Source organism: Homalodisca vitripennis, chromosome X (assembly GCF_021130785.1).
Source record: "Homalodisca vitripennis isolate AUS2020 chromosome X, UT_GWSS_2.1, whole genome shotgun sequence".
NCBI classification, from domain to species: Eukaryota; Metazoa; Arthropoda; class Insecta; order Hemiptera; family Cicadellidae; genus Homalodisca; species Homalodisca vitripennis.
This window is the reverse complement of record NC_060215.1, coordinates 7,961,764-7,984,471: the sequence shown is the minus strand read 5'-3', so window position 1 is coordinate 7,984,471 and position 22,708 is coordinate 7,961,764. Positions and strand designations below refer to the sequence as shown.

The 22,708-nt window shown below is 32.8% G+C and overlaps 1 protein-coding gene across 1 annotated transcript in view; it reads right to left on the bottom strand.

The window, feature by feature from the left end:
* LOC124369348 overlaps nucleotides 1-22,708 on the bottom strand; it is a 170,568-nt gene that overhangs the window by 39,185 nt on the left and 108,675 nt on the right. The window contains 4 exon segments of the mRNA XM_046827325.1: nucleotides 2,796-2,965; nucleotides 5,581-5,664; nucleotides 7,822-7,976; nucleotides 18,502-18,607. Of these exon segments, the coding sequence (XP_046683281.1) occupies nucleotides 2,796-2,965; nucleotides 5,581-5,664; nucleotides 7,822-7,976; nucleotides 18,502-18,607 (515 nt within the window).

Genomic DNA, 22,708 nt, shown 5'->3' with positions numbered 1-22,708 from the left:
TACACCCCGAAAGACAAACGGGATTACCATATTTGTCTGTTTTAACAAAGTGGGTCAGTGGCATTAGGTGCTCATGGATGTTGTTTGGAAATGTTTTGTAAACCCGGAAATACAAACGGGATTACCATATTTGTCTGTTTTAACAAAGTGGGTCAGTGGCATAAGGCGCTCAGTGAAATTTTATGTGGTAATGTTTTGTGCAACCTGAAAGATAAGCAGCATTACTATATTTCTTTTACCAATATGGATCAGTGGCATGAGAAGCCAGTGAAATGTTCTGTGGAATTATTTTATACAACCTAGAACACAATTGTTATTGCCATATTTTTCTGTATTATTAAATTGGACCAGTGGTCTGAGTTGCCAGTGGGACGTCGTGTATACATGTTCTGTACAACCTGAAAAAACAAGCGGCATTACTATATTATTGAAGAGATTATTGCCATGTAACAAGTGGTGTTTGTCAGATAAATGTTGAGAGCAGCTTCCCTGGTAATATTATGCAGAGAAACGTTTTAAACAAAATATTAATTTATTAAAGATTGATCGATAATAGTATAACTCGTTGAAAACAAGTGCTACACTGGGTTATGTCATGAATCTAAAAATATTAGATTGAGCTGAGTGCGTTGAAATGTGTATTAAGTAATATACAAAATAGCAATTAATGATGCAAAGCTAGATTTATAGTACGAGTATACTCGATTAAAGTTTATCGGATAGTTATGAAATAAAACGTTTCCCCTTTAGAGCAGGAGTTATAATCTATTACTGCGTGTTACCAGCAAATTTCCCTCTTCCACATTGTCAAGTGCTTTTAAACATACACTCGTATAAGATTAACTTAAATTATTATTTTAATACTTTTTAAGCATCGTAATGTATAAAAATACATGACAATAAAACTTCCACTGTCATAAAACTTGAAATTTACCATTAAATGCAGGTAAAATGGTCAACTATTTAACATTATTGGATTTTCGTATCTAGGCTGTTACAAGTAATATGTAAAATTCCATATGCTCAGATTTAAGATTATTCACCAACTCTACCGGATAAGGAGGCTAACCAGATTACTTTTACGTTGATGTGCAGGTTTCTATATATATATATATATATATATATATATATATATATATATATATAATATATATATATATATATATATACTATATAGAAACCTGTTATAAAACAGATGATAATACATTGATTTTATAAGATAGTACGAGTTATAATTACTTTTTATGACATAAAACGGTAAATTGACAAATAATAAATTTTATTCCACACATTTCAAGATTTTTTATATAATACTAATAAGTGTTTTATTACATTTTTGTGATTCTGATTGTCAAAACTAAGAAAATATCTGTAAAATCGGAAACATGGACACACACGTAAGCACACACGCACGCACACACGCACGCACGCACGCACGCGCGCGCACACACACGTTGAAAAATATAATAACAACTCCAGGTGGCACAGAAGTAATGAAAATGTAATGTTTACAGATTTTTTCTAAGGTAGTTTTATATTTTTTACTCATACTAGTAGAGAACCAAGTAGGCTACATCGTTATAAATATGTACCATATAATCGGGTTTGAAGCATATAATAATATAAATAAGTCATTGGTAATTAGTGATTTAGTATGGATCAGTAATTTATTTTATTTTATAACCATTAACACCGATTATCTAATGTGTAAATAAAATATCCATAGTAATAAAATCATATTACACACACAATACGGTAATAACTGTAAAACGAAGTCTAATTTTTTATAACAAGATGAAAAATTAACATGTAAACAAATAAAAAAATATGCTGAACAAGAGAACCGTTAACGATTACATCAAACAAAATGGAATAACGGCCACCGGACGTAAACAAAGTATCTGAACCGAATTATTATTTTTAAGACACTTTTATTAATGACATTCCTCGGTTTTAAAAAGAGAAATCGTATCAAATCAATCTGCGTATAACTCCAACTAACAAAACACTAACGTATTAAAGCTTTTGGAACAAGAAGACGATTTTTACAATGAGTACCATTACGTTTATAGCGTAGTCGGCTGAAGTAGCCTAATCCCCTACTTTTATACTAAATCATGCTATTGCTCACAGTGACGCTGTTGGCTTATAGTAAAAACAGTGGAAAGCGTTATTAGCTAAGAGTAACGATCTATTGCTATTAAAGGCAGATAGATATTCATGGATATACAATTTTAATCCTACCTAAAAATAATCCCAGGGGGATTAACTTGTGTGAGGTTAACTTTTATGACGTTCTCTACCAAAGTCCCACACATTTTAGAATAATTTGTTGTCTGTTTTAACTTAGTGAAACATATGTTTAATAACTAGTCATATTTTAAAACGTTTTAACAATAGAATGGCTCTTACAATAAGTATTTGTAACATCACAGAACGGCTGTACCGGTTGTAATGAAAATCCATTTTTTCGGCCAAATAAAACACATTTAATGAAGGTTTTCCTGTATATACCTGTAAAATAATAAAGAAATCCAGTTCCCTAGATATTCGGACTGTTTACACTCAGCTGCCCGATAAGTGGTATATCCATTAGTACATGTAGCTACCAAACCGTAAACAAGAGTCGGTAAGGCCGTTCTCCATAAAAGCAAACTCTCTCGAGATTTGTTGTCTTCGTGATTAGAGGATGACGTCATCAGTTTACTGAGCATCTCCATCCAAAGAGACAACACGGCAAACCTCAGAGTACGAGTTCGGATTTTATAACACAGTTTTGTAGCTTTATATCTTACCGATACTTTTGTTGACTCTGTTTATGCTGCGAGCCTCCATCAACCTCTTTCGACCGAGTGTTTGTAGGATCTCCTGTGCTTCTGGATAGTCTTTCATGGCTGCCAGAACATCCTCTCGTGACAGGCTGAACAACTCAGAGTACCCCACCGACCTCACGTCGGCCGTGCGCCTGGCAACACAATAATAGGCTGTCAGACTCATTACATTCCCCCTACCCTCAAGCGTGTGCGAGGATCTTATCAAACAGAAGAAGGAGGAGAGTAGATACAGTACGAGGTTGATAGTACTGATAAAAAGTGTAACAGTCACATACAGAATTTGAACCTGAGCTATCTTATAATAACTTAGATCAGAGCCTGACGCCATAAGAAATAAAGTACATATTTCATATTGTAGTATTAAAATATAAATAATTTAACTGAAAGTAGCAAGCTAAAAAGAAGTTTTATAAATTAAATTGTATTACAATATAAATTTGTTAGTATATTTAGGAGTAATTTAAGAGATCTCGTGGGTCTAGAGCAGAAAACCGGACACACAGGTCATGGACTTAAACCAGTCAGTAAAGGTTTTATTTTAAAGGAAATAATACTCTACAGGCTTCACGTATGTTATAGCACTATCAGACATGTATGTCCACAAAATTCCACATTTTCCCCCTTAAACTCCTCCTAACCGCCTTTAGCAAACCCCAATTTGCAAGCATTTTGAAAAACGCAGATATCTGCTAAAAATGTGCCATTACGTTCAAGTAACCTGTAACCGTGTTAACATGTTATTATATAAAAATTTAATTTACTCACTGCAATGTAACTTATAAAACTAATGATCAACTAATAAAGTTATAAATTGATTAATTAACATTTTCACTGATCAACGAATTAGTACATATAACACGTTAAAGGTAACCTTTTCAAGCACTCAATTGATCTTAGCTTTAATTTGGGTAATATCTTGAGGAATATTGTTCTTATTTTGCCAGAAGTGAGGGGCGCCGAAGGCTCCAACGAACCCCACACCGAAGCCCAGGGGCATTTCTAATCGGTACTTTCTCGACCTCAGATCACGACCTAGATCGTTCAACTTCTCCGACGTCAGATCACAAATAGACTTGAAAATTTCATTGAACCTCAACGAAGCCTGTTACCCAAAATGTCAAAATGTGGTGTGGCGTCTCCTACTTTGTTATTATTATACAAAAATAAAAAAACATCATCATGTTAGCATTACTAAGTTTGTAGTTAGTATTACTCTGTTAGTAGTCAGCATTACTAACTGTTGCACCAGTTAGAGAGATGTAGCGTTAGGGGGCTTCCACAGTTATGGCTTGCCTGCTACCTAAAGGAGCGAGATCAAACGGTGGAGATTTCGAAGGTCGCTCCAAACAAAATTATAAAGTGCCTCATGGTGTCACTCAGGGATCTATCCTTGGGCCTCTTTTATTTCTGATTTATGTCAGCAAATTGAATTCTGTGATCCAGCATAGAATGACTTGTTCAATATGCTGACGACACGACTTTCTGTTTTAAAAGCAAAACATTGCAAGAACTGGAAGTCACAACGTTTATAGAACTCAATTCATGCATTCAATACTTTGCTGAAATGAAGTTGGAAACAAACCAATCCAAATCGAATGTTGTACATTTCTGCCTTAGACGAAATGAGTTTTCAGAACGGCTAGCTGTATTTGTGGATGATGTCCTGTTAGAGGAAACGTACTCCACAAGGTTCCTAGGATTGTTCCTTGACAGAGGATTGACCTGAGATGACCACGTCGACAATATGTGCTAGGATTTCATCAGGCATATACGCCTTGCGCTACCTAGCAAAGCTATGTTCCCCTAAAGTTCTAAAAATGGACTACTATGGCCTAATGCACCCACACTTTGCGTATGGAGTGAGACTTTAGGGAAGCTGTGCCAAAAACACATTTGAGCGAGTCTTTTAGACTCCAAAAGAGGCTGTCAGAATAATTGGAAAGTTAAATTACAGAATCGTGGAATCTTTAAGGGAGCTTGAATTTCTGGTATTGCCCTGCCTCTACATATTCGACGTGATCATGTATTGCATATCAAAATGCACTTTGGTCCGCGGTGGTTCACTGATATGAGACAAGAGGCAGGGACAACTATCGAGCCCAACATCACAGGCTGACGCTTACGCAGCATCTGCCACAACTTGTTGACCATACATGTGTGTACATTAGAGTATACTTGTACATTTATATTCTGTTATTTAATAATTCATAATTTCCAATTTTCTTTGAGGGGAATTTTATGGCTATTAACATGTCCTTTAAGATCTGTGAAAAAAAGCTTGAAGGGAATTATTTCCGACATTTGGGGATTTTTGACCTTCCTTGGGTGCGCTACTTAATCTGCCGCGGGGGCTCTAGGATGGTAAGGGACAGAATAGCTGATTCGTATGACTGTACATTGTTGATACACTATTTGTCACTCGGTTGTGTCCTACGCACCTTACATTTCTCAAGTATCCAGAAGATAAGTTATAAACTGATACATTTAATATATTCAGTTGTATTTTCAGTTTATTGTAAGTTTTATAGAACTAGTTAGATTTTTATTTTAGTACAAGAATTTTATTTTTAAGAACAAACAATAAGTTTGCAAAGTTTTATAAAAAATAATAACAAAATATATATAATTAATTAACATATATCGGATGTTTTATATGTGAAATTCCAATTCCAATTGTTTCCTACAAATTAAACATTTTTATTCGAGGTTACACATATAGCTTTTCTACGAGGTTATTCAAACTTACCTGTTCAAACCATCAAGGTTTAGAATGCCTATTTCCCCGAAAAAATCTCCAGCTTTCATTGTTGTAAGTACTCTGCCAGTCTCACTGTAAACAGAGTGCAGGCCATTAATAAAATATTCACAATTTTGAACAGTGTTTTGTCCGTTTTAAGATAACCACAAAATGTGTTCATAATGTTTTATAAATTGACACATAAATTGGTTCTTCTTCCCCAAAGACCATCTCAAAACTTCAGTATCTGTGTTTTGTTTCGGCTTAAACATTAGTTATTATAGAACAGGAAGTTATTTAATAATTTTAGTTTAAGGCTAAGAAGGGCTTTTTTAACCATGGACATTTCTATAAGTAGATTCTGAATCTGTATAATTATCCAATAATCAAAACTAGTTAATTTGAAAAACGTGTAATCTTTGGTCTACGAAGTTCATGAAAATTTATGTATGTAAAATTTAGTATTTATATAAGATGCGAAGAAGTCAAAGATACATGTTAAATTTCACTACATTTTTTTGTAAATCTGCACGAATCTCTCAATTGAAAATAAGCCAATATTGTTGAAAAACACAAATTATACTCAGTACATGCACGACCTAAGATAATAGAAAGCTGTATATCTGATGAAACGTGGTGTATTGGTAAATTCAGTACATTCAATACTTAAATAGAAATTTATGTGCTTTTATGATTTGTAATGAATAATAAATTATGACTAGTTTATAATCTCTTGAATTTATAGAAATTTTACCCAGTATACTATTATTAATAATGTTAATAGATTAAATTTTAGTTTAAATGGCATTGCTGTTTTAGGTAGGACACCGGTGACCTCAAGACGTAGTTGGATATTGAGGTAAACACGTATTTATTTTACTAAGTAGTCTGCAAGTTTTGCTGAAAAGTAATTATGAGCAATACGTGACGTTGACATATACGCGCTGATGGTACGCAATACGGTAAAGTGTATTCACCATTAGTATAAATGCTTCCCCTCCGTCCCTATAAGTCCACGTCATCATACGTCCACATCACAAACCCGTACACTCCTAGGAGGCCACAGCGAGACCACCTCTGACGATCACTTTCGCTTTCTGTGAATATCATATAGATAAACAATACATGAGAACTACATATATTCTAAACAATCTATTCTAAATTATTTTTCAGCAAAACAAAGAGTACAACGGCAACTATAATTTCGTTTCTATTAGCATATGGATTATTTAAAAAGTACGATATTTTAACCTGTTTCCTCTTTCTTCTTTTTTAATACAGAACTTTAATACGACTTTCTTTTATTCCAGAGCGCATATAAAGAATACAGAGTATCCCGTACAGTCCAGACTAAGGTATATCACAATATAGCTCAGGTCAGGACAGACACATTTCTTCATATGAATTTGGGTCTATGGTGCTTAGTTCACCATCAACCTGTAGAATGTGAATTTTATGAAACAATTATATCATAAAAAGCAATAAATTAAATCTGACCAAATTTGGGTCTATGTTTATGGTAATAAGACCAGTAAAATAATCATGATAATATCATAATATATTTAATACGAGTATGTTAAAAATGGCGGCCACTACAACTTTTTAACTTTGAATATCTTAAAAACCAGCAAATTCACTAAAGAATTTCATAAATAATATATTTTAGCGAATTTTATCACAAATTTAATGATATCAAAGTTATTTAAATAAAATTATAAATAACTGATTACAGCAGTTTTACTATGACAAGACATAGCCCATATTGAGGGTCTCAGCCAAAAATACAGAAAATGAATAAACGGCCGGTTCAGAATATCTTATGCCTATTGCTGGTTTTTGTGTTTTATGATACAAAATAATTTTAATACAAATTTCAGGCCTACCTAAGGATAGTGTAGAGTAAAATGTTTGATGTTCTATGAATTTATTTTATGTTATGTTATTTTAGGAGTTATTTCTTTACTAAAATAGTAATAAAACAGCAGATCTATAATGTTAGCAATACAATTAAGGTTATAGTAAGATGCTGTTATTTTTGTACAGTTTAGTTTGTTTTTGTAGTTTTAAAAAAACTGTAATAATTGTATGTCATTATTACAACCATGCAATAATGAAGTGTAATTTTTAACTAATCTTTGTAATAGTTTAATGTATGGTAAATTTTAAGTGAAGTACAAGAAATTCATAGTATTTTAGATAAAAAGTGTAGAAATTACTAAAAAATAAGAACAATAATAATGATTTAAATACCTTTTGACTTCAAGAATACCATCAGCAATAATGAACATCTCCCTGGCGACTTCCCCTTTTCTGCAGATCAGGTCACCGGGCGTAAATATGTAAGCCTTCATCTTAAGTACTAGATCATGAAGAAACTCAGGCTGGCATTCGTGGAAAATAGTGACCTGTGAAGAGTCGGAAGGTTTTAGTATGCATTAAAGGTAATTGGCACTGTGGTTTAGTTCCAAAGCTATTTATGTTAAGGTCAACCTGATCTGTTGAGTTTAACCCAATCACCTTCTTCTTAGTGCAGCGCAAAACTTAACATTTAAATTGAATCAACCTTTTCCACCATTAGCTTCGTTATGTGTAGAAAACTCGGTTGTGCTTAGATATCGCACCAGGAAAAATCGTAGTAAACGATCACTATTCGAATAAACTCAGGCTCTGAACTGTGTGCCTGATGGAACAATGAGAATGCCAATTCACTTGGATTACGCTATATTGTTATATTTTGTAATCTAGGTGTCTCTGATGTCGAAACGATGTAGATTGTTCGTTTTGAGCTTCTTTGTCGTCAACTTTTATTAGATCTCTTTCGAAGAACATGACTCCAGATTCCAGGAGTCAAGTCTTTGACAGTGTCAGATTCCAGGCGCTCAACTAAGAGGAAAGTGAACTGGAGCTGAACTCAACAATTATATTTAATTAACCCTGCTAACAAAAGCTACGTTATATGAAGGTCAACCTATGATATTTATAATATAAATTAATTTATAGACTAATAATACTATAACATTATTGAAGTGTTGTTATAAACAGCGCTAGATGTAGAAGATTGCGTGTGCGGACTGAATAGGGTAGATTTGCTGCCTCCTATACTAGGGGGATAATACTCGTTTTGTACAACTATATGAGTGTTAACGATAGTGTAACGATAAAGTTGATAGTGTCACTTATTGCTGATCAATGATTGTACGACTGTATTGTACTTTTAAAGTTGATAGTGTCACTTATTGCTGATCAATGATTGTATGACTGTATTGTACTTTTAAAGTTGATAGTGTCACTAATTGCTGATCAATGATTGTATGACTGTATTGTACTTTTAAAGTTGATAGTGTCACTTATTGCTGATCAATGATTGTATGAATGTATTGTAATTTTAAAGCTGATAGTGTCACTTATTGCTGATAAATGATTGTATGAATGTATTGTACTTTTAAAGTTGATAGTGTCACTTATTGCTGATCAATGATTGTATGACTATATTGTACTTTTAAAGTTGATAGTGTTACTTATTGCTGATCAATGATTGTATGACTGTATTGTACTTTTAAAGTTGATAGTGTCACTAATTGCTGATCAATGATTGTATGAATGTATTGTACTTTTAAAGTTGATAGTGCACTTATTGCTGATCAATGATTGTATGAATGTATTGTACTTTTAAAGTTGATAGTGCCACTTATTGCTGCTAAAATCTTAATGAAATTTTACAGATAAAATCATTGTTACAGAACAGTAATTTCATATAATCAATTAAAATAAATATTTTGATATTATTCATGAAGTATAAAATCATTATTAGAAAAAAGTACTCATCCACATGTTAGGAGAATTTAAAAGGAAATTTTAGGAAGGAATCTTAAAAGGAAAGCCAATGCCATTACCATCAGAGTCACTTATTAACAAAGAATTTCAATAGTATACCATTAATGACAACAAAGTAAGCTTTTTTAAAGATGAAGTTTAAGTGCACTATTACAGTCAGCCGGTAGGCGTTCTTTGCCATACACGCTTGTATTTTTCACCCGAACAGCGGGAAGTTTGGCTACATTGCCAGTACCTACGTGTTATAGATTGACTATCTTTCTGCGAACAATTCAGGCCCGAGTACGTTGGTATACTGTTTGATATTATAGCTGTAATATAACAATCAATAAGTAACTGTATATAATTAGACTACGAGCCTATTTTAATTTTGAAACATTTTTAAATACTTTTAAAATATTTATATTATTGGGGAGGGGGTTACAACCCCACGCTGGATACGCATATGAACAAGAGAATAGTATATAGTTGTTGGTAATAATGCTAGTAAATATTGTAACATGGTAGAATCATCTGGAGGGCGTCAAATAAAATGCAGTTTCATCCTTATTGCTGTTAGGGATGCATTTATCAGAGTACAATATTTGTTTGGATTAACATTTTGTCAAGTACAAAAAAGTGACGTACTACAGAAATGAAAAATAATCTACAGAAGGACTGTTTACACAAGTTTGTAAAGGTAAACACTGCATGTATTGATATTTAAAAACATGTTTGGTAGTTGTTGATTTTCAAATTATGATTATTGGCTAGGCTTTAACAAATAATATACGATATCTCGAAACCGAACTGACCTATAGTCTAGAAAGAAGCTTCATTTTTATACATGCATCACTGAGCTCGATGATGGTGCATGTTATTCCATGGGAGTTTTCTAAACGTTAGTGAATAATTTCCATTGGTCTTAAAAGTCACCTTGATAACAACGAAAAAATAGTTAAATAAATAGATTTATAACAAACATATCAGATTTTAATATGTGACCCCTTTGTAAAACGAACAAATACTAGAGTGGCAAGTCGATGTTCACTTAGGTGAGAATATTTTGATTTCAGCGCACTCTCGCGTTGTAGTAGTACCCTCTCATTGAGTCAAAATCTGAATGTATCATGTCGCAAAATATGTCGAGAAAGATTTTATTTGCAGACTTCATTTCTACATAGACAAGAATCGGTTTTACGAGAGTGTATATCCAACCATGAAAGTTGGCTGAGCTTCATTAAAGCTCAGTATGATGACACAATTTCTTTTCTGCATTATTGACTGTCTGTATATCTGTCCACACGACATCTCGAGATTAAAATAAAACATCAGCGAAGCTTTTTACGCGACACGTAGCGAGGCTTCCTTGTACATTATACAAATATTATTGTACTTTTATATTATATACTATTGATAATTTTATACTATTCTATGACTACATGCTATATACATGCTAATATTTTAAAACTTTGATTTTTTAAAAGTTAGAAAATTTCACTCGCTATCTGTTCCGTTCGTTGATATTGAGTGTAGCAAAATTGCCAGCAAGCGAGTGCCTATCTGCAACGTTTAAAAGTTAATTATAAAACATTATTTTCTAGTTAAAGTACATTTAACAATCAAATAACCAAACTTTAACTTCCTGGTAGCGAATTTTCGATACTTCGAAAGCTACGAAATAATTCTTTAACATGAACTTTATATCATATTTTTATGTTTTGTTTGGTTTTTTATTATTGACTGAGATTCTCCATTTTCAATAAAATATTGATTATAATTATTGATATGAAATGAAGATTATTTATTATAATAAAATATTCTCAATGAACTGTAAGTACACGAATAATCGTACTAGGAAAGTATAGTTGTCTTTTATATTAATAGCCGGGCCTCTGGCGTGTACTGCTCGTTAGAAACATACGATTACTAATTTTTCTTTACATCATAAGTTCCATACTTGTGTATAAAATATCCTCTATAAATGTATAGTCATTGTGTTTTCCAATATATTTAGTTTTATTGCAGTGCATATTATAAAAAACAGAAATACATGCTCATACTTCTTGGAGTAAAAGACATACTCTTGAAGTCAATTTTATAACCCAAAAATTGAAGTGAAAGGTTGTAAACGTAACTATTTTCAGAACCTGTAAATAGCGTCTTATTCTTGGAAATGATTTCTCGAAAGGCGATTAAACTTGATATTTTTAATAACAGTTATAAAACATTTTCCGAAGAAAGCCTCCCCAACCTCAAACTGGAATGGGTACGGATCGTCCCCAGAGCCACCAGTAGTGGTACTCACCCCCATTTCATCTTCCTAGATACGCCTGTGCTGTAGTTTACATTATTATTTGTAACTACAGCAATTAAAACGACACAAACACAAAAAATGCTTTGTAGATAAATGAGAATGACAAATACTGCCCGATCATCAGATCATATTTAGGATGTGGCCACAAGTTCCAGCTTATTTGATGGCGTACTTATTGTAAGGATTTGTGGTTAGTTTGAATCACGCAGTGTCGCATTCTTAACTGTTTTTTTTACCGAATGGGGAGTCCTAATAACTGACTTTCTCAGGATAGTGCGGAGCATCGTGTTCAGGGTTTTCACATTAACCTATGATTATTGAATGCCCAAGGAGTTGGTCGGAATTTTTCATTTGAAACTGAAATCAGGATGCTTTTGTTAAATTATTGATAAATTATTGATATGCTATAATTAAATATTGATAAACGAAATACACTCTTTCTAGTACAAATCTAAAATCTACCATTCACCTAGGAGTTGCACTCCACTGAATAGAAAGGTTTAATTTTTGTAATTACTTGTACATTATAAAATTTACTCATTATTTTAACGTCTATGGTTAACAGATTTAAAAATGCAATAACATTTTTAATGGTTTATATTATAGGTTTTGCGAGTGTAGGAACATTTTTGAGGAAACCTGCCTTCATTTCTCAACTAAGAAAATATGTACAAATAAAGATCTCGGAAACCTACTTTGGTTAAAATGCTTTAATTTCGGCCCTTGCGATGTACTTCCGGTCTCAGGTATTTCCAGTTCCAGTGTTATAAATTGAGTTTGCCTTGTCCAAACGAAGAAAGTGCATGAGTAAACGCTAGTTTGTACATGTGTTAATAAAAAAGTGAACACAGTCTCTATGAAGGAAACAGGATTTTTCCGGACATTTGCCATCGCTCAGTGAAACAAAAAATCAGTAACACTACGTTTCGAGATCTGCAATCTTATCTCTTCTTCAGGTAAAGAACTAACCTAATATATAATTACAAACTAGTTTGTAATTATGTATTAAGTTCAAATTACCGTCAAAAATAATCTTCAAACAAACAGTCTCTATCATGGAAATGTTTTGAGGACACCAACCCCAATATTATCAAACTCACATCACTCTTTCATTCTCGACACTGCCATCCGTAGCTCAGAGACAGCCACTTGTCTTATAATCATGCTGTGTATAAGATTGAGAGGCATGAGCGTCGTGTATGCTGCAATACAACCTGGATTTGTTGCAAATTGTCCTCCGAGCTTTGTAAAAACAATCATTAAAGTGAGCTTCATCATTAATCAGTAATCATTATTTGCTTTCTCTGGTTTGAACCCATTATTAATGAGTTCATTAGATATTACCTTGAGAATTTTCGTTTTAGTCGGCAAAGTGTCATTTACAACTCCTCATATAATTTTTGTGATTTTTTAAAACAAAATAATTTGTCGAAATTTTTTCTATTTCACTTTGAAGCATAGTATTTAAGGGGTCAACGTTCATAAAACTGTTTTAAATTTATTGTTTTTTGTACGTATGTTTTAGCTTTAAATCTGCCTGTTAAACAATATACAATTATATATATATAACAAATCACACATAACAATATATATCACGTATGTTTTTGCTTTTAAAGCGCCCCGTTTTCTTAAAAGTAGTCGTGGTTTTCTAAAATCGTACTGCTGTTATAGTATAAATTTTCAAAGAGTAATGTAATGATTTTGTTTTGTTATGTTGTCACAGCTATTACTGAAAAGTGAGTGTGTCAGAATATTGATTTATACTTGGAGATTTGTTAGTTTACAAAGTGATTAAGTTACAAGTATTACATTTTTTGAATTCTTATAGTTAGTGTCTTACTACCAGTAATAACCGGCAAGATGAATACAAGCTGTTTTGAATTCTTATAGTTAGTGTCTTACTACCAGTAATAACCGGCAAGATGAATACAAGCTGTTTTGAATTCTTATAGTTAGTGTCTTACTACCAGTAATAACCGGCAAGATGAATACAAGCTGTTTTGAATTCTTATAGTTAGTGTCTTACTACCAGTAATAACCGGCAAGATGAATACAAGCTGTTTTGAATTCTTATAGTTAGTGTCTTACTACCAGTAATAACCGGCAAGATGAATACAAGCTGTTTTGAATTCTTATAGTTAGTGTCTTACTACCAGTAATAACCGGCAAGATGAATACAAGCTGTTTTGAATTCTTATAGTTAGTGTCTTACTACCAGTAATAACCGGCAAGATGAATACAAGCTGTTTTGAATTCTTATAGTTAGTGTCTTACTACCAGTAATAACCGGCAAGATGAATACAAGCTGTTTTGAATTCTTATAGTTAGTGTCTTACTACCAGTAATAACCGGCAAGATGAATACAAGCTGTTTTGAATTCTTATAGTTAGTGTCTTACTACCAGTAATAACCGGCAAGATGAATACAAGCTGTTTTGAATTCTTATAGTTAGTGTCTTACTACCAGTAATAACCGGCAAGATGAATACAAGCTGTTTTGAATTCTTATAGTTAGTGTCTTACTACCAGTAATAACCGGCAAGATGAATACAAGCTGTTTTGAATTCTTATAGTTAGTGCCTTACTACTAGTAATAACCGGCAAGATGAATACAAGCTGTTTTGAAAAAGAAAACTTAAAGGTAATTAGTTTGTAAACATTGATATGTCAAACAATGCTACAACTCACATATTCATACTTGTCAACACATTTTGGAATCTTGGGCACTCACAAAAAATAAACCAAGTTCTTCTGTAGAGAAATTAAGTAACTACAGTGATCATAATGTGTATGATGTTGTAGATTTGACACACATCGAACAAACTTTGCAAGTATTACTGTGTACAAGCATTGCCGTGGCAACACGAGACAACTGGAACAACCCTTTCTTTATTAGCTTGCAAAATCAAATTTTATTGCAGTGTGAGAGGAAAGTGTTTTACCAATAACTGTGATTCCTTTGAAACTGATACATCATAATGATACATTATACATTTTATGATCTTAATATTAGACTAGCTTACAGTACGCGTTTCAAAGCAAAGCCGAAGCAGCAGCTGAAAACATTAACGATATCACATTTATGAAGCCAACCTAGGGTCTGTAAAAATTCAATGAAAGGGGCAATCAAAGAAGCTGTAGAACTAAACTTTGAAGAGACTAAACCAAACGATCTTGCCATTGCAATGGACGATTCGCGGGAAAAGCGAGATCACACTTTGCTAAATGGTAAACTGCCTGCATGTTTTCTAACTACTGATAAAATTATGATAGTGATATTTTGTAATATTAATTTACAGGTAAACAAAATATAGGTCTAATCTTGAAAGTGGATGGTATGCCAACTTTACAGGAACTAGTGGAGCAATGGAGGTAACTGGATAGAAACAAATTTTCTTGAGGTCACAAGAGAATTGCAATGTTCGCTATCTCGAATAGCTACGTGAAGGTTATTGTAAGGTCTACTACTCAGTATTCAAAGTAGCAGCTTATGGAGAAGAGGTTGACAAAATGAAATTTTAGTGCGTAGGGAATATAAAGAACGGGATGGAAACAAGAATGAGGAAGCTAAAGGAGGAGATAAAAACACTAACAGATGGAAATGCCTTTGGTGGTAGAAATGGTTTGACGCACTTTGAAAACGTAATAAGCTTTGTGAAACCCATCCTCAGAGATTTAGCTGAACAAGAGTTGTTGGAGAAATGCTTAAACGGAATAACACAAAATGTTAATGGATCTTTCAATAACGTTCTCTCGGATATTTGTTCCTAAGGAACTTTGGTGCTTACGAAGCTATAACAAGTTTTAATGAGGGATATTAGAAAGTGTAAGTTATTCCAAAAACTTGGGTTGAAACCAGTATATAACTTTGTTAAAACCACGTAACTGTTAGATGAAATGCATATTAAGCCTGCCGAAAAAGCAAATGTAGAACTATTACAAAATATACATCGTTTGTGAAAAAGTAAACTTGAAAACAAATATGAAGCTGAAGAAGACCAAGACCCATATTTTGCACCAGAATTATATTGAAGGTATTGTTGATAGTATCTACTTTTAATATTTTTAAAAATTTGTTTTTAGTTTATCTACGTTTTCCGAAAAATATTTTTTTTGGATACATGACCTCAGAAACTATTACAACTATAAATCTTTATTTTGGGGTACATACTTTACATACTAGTATAGATAATTGGAATCTATAAGTTAAACTGTGTAACCTTTCAAAATTCAATACAAAATTCTAATTAAGAATATTAATACCTTTTTTAAAATAAATTATTTTCTTTTTACGGAGATAGGAAAAATTGGTTCCCTTAACTATAGATTAGCAAAATTCACTAGAGACCATACGCCTCGGAGTTGAAATCTGGCATTCAGAACAACATTTGCCTTTATAATGCCCGGTGTTAACCAGTTTAATATAAGTAAGTTCCCTTAACTATAGGTTAGCAAAATTCACTAGAGACCATACGCCTCGGAGTTGAAATCTGGCATTCAGAACAACATTTGCCTTTTTAATGTCTGGTGTTAACCAGTTTAATATAAGTAAGTTCCCTTAACTATAGGTTAGCAAAATTCACTAGAGACCATACGCCTCGGAGTTGAAATCTGGCATTCAGAACAACATTTGCCTTTTTAATGTCTGGTGTTAACCAGTTTAATATAAGTAAGTTCCCTTAACTATAGATTAGCAAAATTCACTAGAGACCATACGCCTCGGAGTTGAAATCTGGCATTCAGAACAACATTTGCCTTTATAATGTCTGGTGTTAACCAGTTTAATATAAGTAAGTTCCCTTAACTATAGATTAGCAAAATTCACTAGAGACCATACGCCTCGGAGTTGAAATCTGGCATTCAGAACAACATTTGCCTTTTTAATGTCTGGTGTTAACCAGTTTAATATAAGTAAGTTCCCTTAACTATAGATTAGCAAAATTCACTAGAGACCATACGCCTCGGAGTTGAAATCTGGCATTCAGAACAACATTTGCCTTTTTAATGTCTGGTGTTAACCAGTTTAATATAAGTAAGTTCCCTTAACTATAGGTTAGCAAAATTCACTAGAGACCATACGCCTCGGAGTTGAAATCTGGCATTCAGAACAACATTTGCCTTTTTAATGTCTGGTGTTAACCAGTTTAATATAAGTAAGTTCCCTTAACTATAGATTAGCAAAATTCACTAGAGACCATACGCCTCGGAGTTGAAATCTGGCATTCAGAACAACATTTGCCTTTATAATGTCTGGTGTTAACCAGTTTAATATAAGTAAGTTCCCTTAACTATAGATTAGCAAAATTCACTAGAGACCATACGCCTCGGAGTTGAAATCTGGCATTCAGAACAACATTTGCCTTTATAATGTCTGGTGTTAACCAGTTTAATATAAGTAAGTTCCCTTAACTATAGATTAGCAAAATTCACTAGAGACCATACGCCTCGGAGTTGAAATCTGGCATTCAGAACAACATTTGCCTTTTTAATGTCTGGTGTTAACCAGTTTAATATAAGTAAGTTCCCTTAACTATAGGTTAGCAAAATTCACTAGAGACCATACGCCTCGGAGTTGAAATCTGGCATTCAGAACAACATTTGCCTTTTTAATGTCTGGTGTTAACCAGTTTAATATAAGTAAGTTCCCTTAACTATAGGTTAGCAAAATTCACTAGAGACCATACGCCTCGGAGTTGAAATCTGGCATTCAGAACAACATTTGCCTTTTTAATGTCTGGTGTTAACCAGTTTAATATAAGTAAGTTCCCTTAACTATAGGTTAGCAAAATTCACTAGAGACCATACGCCTCGGAGTTGAAATCTGGCATTCAGAACAACATTTGCCTTTTTAATGTCTGGTGTTAACCAGTTTAATATAAGTAAGTTCCCTTAACTATAGGTTAGCAAAATTCACTAGAGACCATACGCCTCGGAGTTGAAATCTGGCATTCAGAACAACATTTGCCTTTTTAATGTCTGGTGTTAACCAGTTTAATATAAGTAAGTTCCCTTAACTATAGGTTAGCAAAATTCACTAGAGACCATACGCCTCGGAGTTGAAATCTGGCATTCAGAACAACATTTGCCTTTTTAATGTCTGGTGTTAACCAGTTTAATATAAGTAAGTTCCCTTAACTATAGGTTAGCAAAATTCACTAGAGACCATACGCCTCGGAGTTGAAATCTGGCATTCAGAACAACATTTGCCTTTATAATGTCTGGTGTTAACCAGTTTAATATAAGTAAGTTCCCTTAACTATAGGTTAGCAAAATTCACTAGAGACCATCCGCCTCGGAGTTGAAATCTGGCATTCAGAACAACATTTGCCTTTTTAATGTCTGGTGTTAACCAGTTTAATATAAGTAAGTTCCCTTAACTATAGGTTAGCAAAATTCACTAGAGACCATACGCCTCGGAGTTGAAATCTGGCATTCAGAACAACATTTGCCTTTATAATGTCTGGTGTTAACCAGTTTAATATAAGTAAGTTCCCTTAACTATAGGTTAGCAAAATTCACTAGACACCATACGCCTCGGAGTTGAAATCTGGCATTCAGAACAACATTTGCCTTTATAATGTCTGGTGTTAACCAGTTTAATATAAGTAAGTTCCCTTAACTATAGATTAGCAAAATTCACTAGAGACCATACGCCTCGGAGTTGAAATCTGGCATTCAGAACAACATTTGCCTTTATAATGTCTGGTGTTAACCAGTTTAATATAAGTAAACTAACTTTTATTTATTAACAAGTTGTAGCTTTAACTAAATGTAAATAAAAAACTAAAATGATATAAGAACCTTTTTCAAGACGCTAAGATTGACATGCAGTGCGAGCTCAGTCTTGAGTTTGTCAGGGAGCAATCCAAGAGCTGTGTTGATGTCACCTCCTCCTTGTATCCTCCCTCTGTGTAACAAATAAACACAAAATAGGTATAAATGTACTGCATTTAATAAGTAGTTACAGTTTTTAATATTTAGGCCTCAATTTGTAGAAGGCCATCTCCATTCTACAGATGTAAAACTGAAACTGCCAATAATAAGCAGTCGTCTGTACAGCTGAATTGAATGGGTGAAAATTTATCATATTTGGCTGAAGATTAGCTATCGATCAGTATACAGTCGTTCTAGGCTATTAGTAGGGAGTTTTCGCAAGTACTTTTATTTTTTAAATTCTGAATTATTTGTTTGTATCCTACGGCAATACACAATTATTGCATTTAATTGTTCAAGAACAATAAATAGTTGAACAGAGAAACAATAGGCCTATGTAACAACTACAAAGTACAACTGATGACAAAAATAAATAAGACTAACTGAGAGAGTATAATTATATACCAGATTACTAAATTACTACCATCTATGAATCCATGAATGGACCTCAAAAAGCAATATTGCAATACTATTGCATATTTTGTCTGGAGATTGTGCTTTACTATAGTCAGTACAACAAAATGCGCGAACACCCAGCAGCGTCTAGAAGGGACAGGAGAGGAGCGCAGTGAATTATACTGGAAAACCATATTGACTGACATCATTGTGTCCACCCTGTCTGTTATTTAGGACTCAGTTTTTAAGCTCTCGTGAAGTTTTGAGCAATGGATGTGAGTAGATATGAATATGCCGTTTCTAGACCACTTTCGGAGCCAACAGTAAATCAATGGAAAATACTGTTTAAAGGACAATAAACGAATCTGTAAAATCAAACAGTAATGGAAAATACTGTTTAAAGGACAATAAACGAATCTATAAACCACGAATGAAAAATTACTGAATCTATAGCTGTTTGCTTCTACTTTCTTGAGCTGTCTAGTCAAATCAATCAATGTGGAGTCAAAATCACAGTTTTTAGGGTTAAAATCAAGGTTTTTTTAAGCTCCCTCACACTAGTATTAGAGTTTTTTTGAAAAATCCTGAAAATCTACTGAATTATCTCAAATTATTGCCAACTTTAAGCTTAAAAGTTGATAACTTTTCCTTAATAAAAAGATATTTTACTAAATAGTGAAACGTGACTCACTCAAATTTGTAAATATAAATGGAGCGTGATAAAATATCATGTCCGTTCTGCAAAAAAAAAATTTTAAGAAAAAACTATGATCGACATTATGACTCCAAAATCCATGCCAAAAATAAAGAAATTTATGAAAAGGAGCTAAATTATTTAAGACAATGGGCTAAAGAAAACCAAATTATCGATCACGAAAAGATGTTTAATATTGAGAAATTAAGGGAATTAAAGAGAAATTTCAAAGTTGAAAAGAAAGACTTAAATCTATTTAATAACGAAAAAATTCATTCAATCGCTGAAAAACTTGCCATTGAAACAAACGATAAAACTAAGTCAGAAATCATCGAGCAAATAGGTGAAACTCTTAACGAAAAACCTAAAAATATCATTCATGTAGAAGTTTTATCCTCAATACACGGTCTTTTCAAGCAATACATTTTAACAAACTTGAACGACAATTTCATGTCAATTTACAAATATCTTTCAATTATGCGGTCAGAAATTAAAAGTTTAATCGAGAAATTTCAAGAAAATGTTAAAAATATGACAGGATATCTCTCTTTGGAATGTGAATACGAAAGAACTTTAGTGAACGGTGAAACACAAACGTGCCCAATGTACCTTACTATAAAAGCAGATGAAATCTTTGACGTAAACGACTTTATTACTAAGCAAATTAACACATCGAGAACAGACAAATCATCCAAATAGAGGTTCTGGATGGACATTTAAAAGCTGCATACAACTAGTTTTTAGCCTTAACAAACACGAAATGATGAATGCCGGATCATATATCGATTTACCAAAGAAAATCAAAGATAAGAAAGCTTGTATGAATATAAAAAATAAAGATGACTATTGCTTTATTTATTCTATCAGATGCGCTATTGAAAAACCCGAGACTCATGTTGAAAGATGAAAACAATATGAAAAATTTGTAAATGACGAGATATTTTCGGGCTTTGAGTATCCAATGTCTTTGAAAGATATACAGTTATTTGAGAAACGAAGTTACAATTCCAAGTACAAGTATGCAAAAATGTCTATCAATGTCTACAGTTTTGATGAAAGTATTAAGGTTGTTCCGTTACAAATTTCTGAAAAATATGATGCAGAATTAATTATTGAACTACTGTATGTAAAACAAGAAGACAATTCTCATTTTGTTTTGATAACCGATTTAAGTAGTTTAGTGAGTTCTCAAACATCCAAACATGGACATAAAAATTTTCTATGTAGAAGATGTTTAAGCCATTTCTAAAAATCTGGAGATTTAACAGATCATTTAGAAATTTGCAAGCAACATGAAGTTTGTAAGCCAATTATGCCGTTTTCAGGTCAAACAACTAAATTTACTAATTATCAAAAGAAGTTTAGCCATCCGTACGTTATTTATATGGATTTCGAGAGCATATTAGAAAAAATTCCGACATGCAAGAACAATCCACAAAGATCGACAACAACCAAGATTCAGAAGCACATTCCTAATGGTTTTACTCTATATTTAGTGTCGAATGTGACCAATCGCATGTATAAACCGATATGTTATCGAGCCAAAAATGAAGACGATTTGCCTAATGTTCCTGAAAAATTGTTTGAAGAGCTTAATAAATTATCGAAATACATAGCTAAAAAATATAATTCAAGGAACATGAAGCCTATGAAACTAACTGAAGAAGAAGAAATTTTGTATCAAAATTCAAACGTTTGTCATATCTGTGAAACAGAAGGTTTTGATGGTGAAAAAAGATTAAAAGTAAGAGATCATTGTCATTTAACAGGTAAATTTCGAGGCGCAGCTCATTCATGTTGTAATCTGAATTTGAAATTTCCACAAAATATTCCAGTTTTCTGTCATAATATGTCAAATAAAGATACTCATTTGTACATAAAAGAGATGGCTAAACAATATGGAAACGTTGATTTGATCGCAAACACAGATGAAAAATATATAAATTATTCTGTAAATTCTGGATATGGCTATAAGTTTGATAATGATAAACCTAGAAAATTTATCAAGTTTTCTTTCGTAGACACATTTAGATTCATGGCGTCATCTATTGAAAAGTTAGCTAAAAACCTCAAGAAAGAAGACTTCAAACATACAAATAATTTTATACAAGATGGACGAATATTGAACGCAATTCTAGAAAGACAACCAATTGAAGAAGAAGAAATCTTTAAAATTCTATCTGGAAAAGGCATATTCCCTTACGAATTTATCGATAGTATTGAAAAACTTGATTACACAGAAGAGCTAAAAATTGAAGATTTCCATTCAATTTTGACAGATGAGAGCATATCTGTGAAATATTTTCAACATTACTTGAGCGTTTGGAACAAATTAAAAGATAAACATCTTGGAAATTACTCTGATTTGTACAATATCCAAGATGTACTATTGCTCGCTGATATATTTGAAAATTTCAGAAACATTTTTCTAAATTGTTACAAACTTGATCCAGCACATTATCTAACAGCTCCAAGCCTCGCATGGGATGCTATGTTAAAATTAACGAAAATAGAATTACAATTTATTAGTGATTATAATATGTATTTGATGATTGAAAAAGGTATTCGTGGAGGCATTTCTCAATGTATTAAGCGATATGTTAAAGCAAATAACAAATATTTGAATGATTTCGATAAGACAAAACCTGAAAATTATCTGTTGTACGTCGATGCCAATAATCTTTATGGTTATGGTCTTATGCAAAAACTTCCGTTTAGTGATATCAAGTGGATGAATCCTAAAACATATACAAAAGAAGAGTGGCAAGAAACAATTTTGGAACTCACTGGCGACGAAGATTATGGCTATATTCTCAAAGTTGATCTAGGATATCTAACAAATTTACATGAACATCACAAGGATTTGCCTCTTGCTCCCGAACATTATAAAAACAAACTTTGCACAACTTTACTGGATAAAACTGAATACGTTGTTCATTCAAGAAATTTGAAATTTTACCTCGAACAAGGGATGGTGTTGAAACA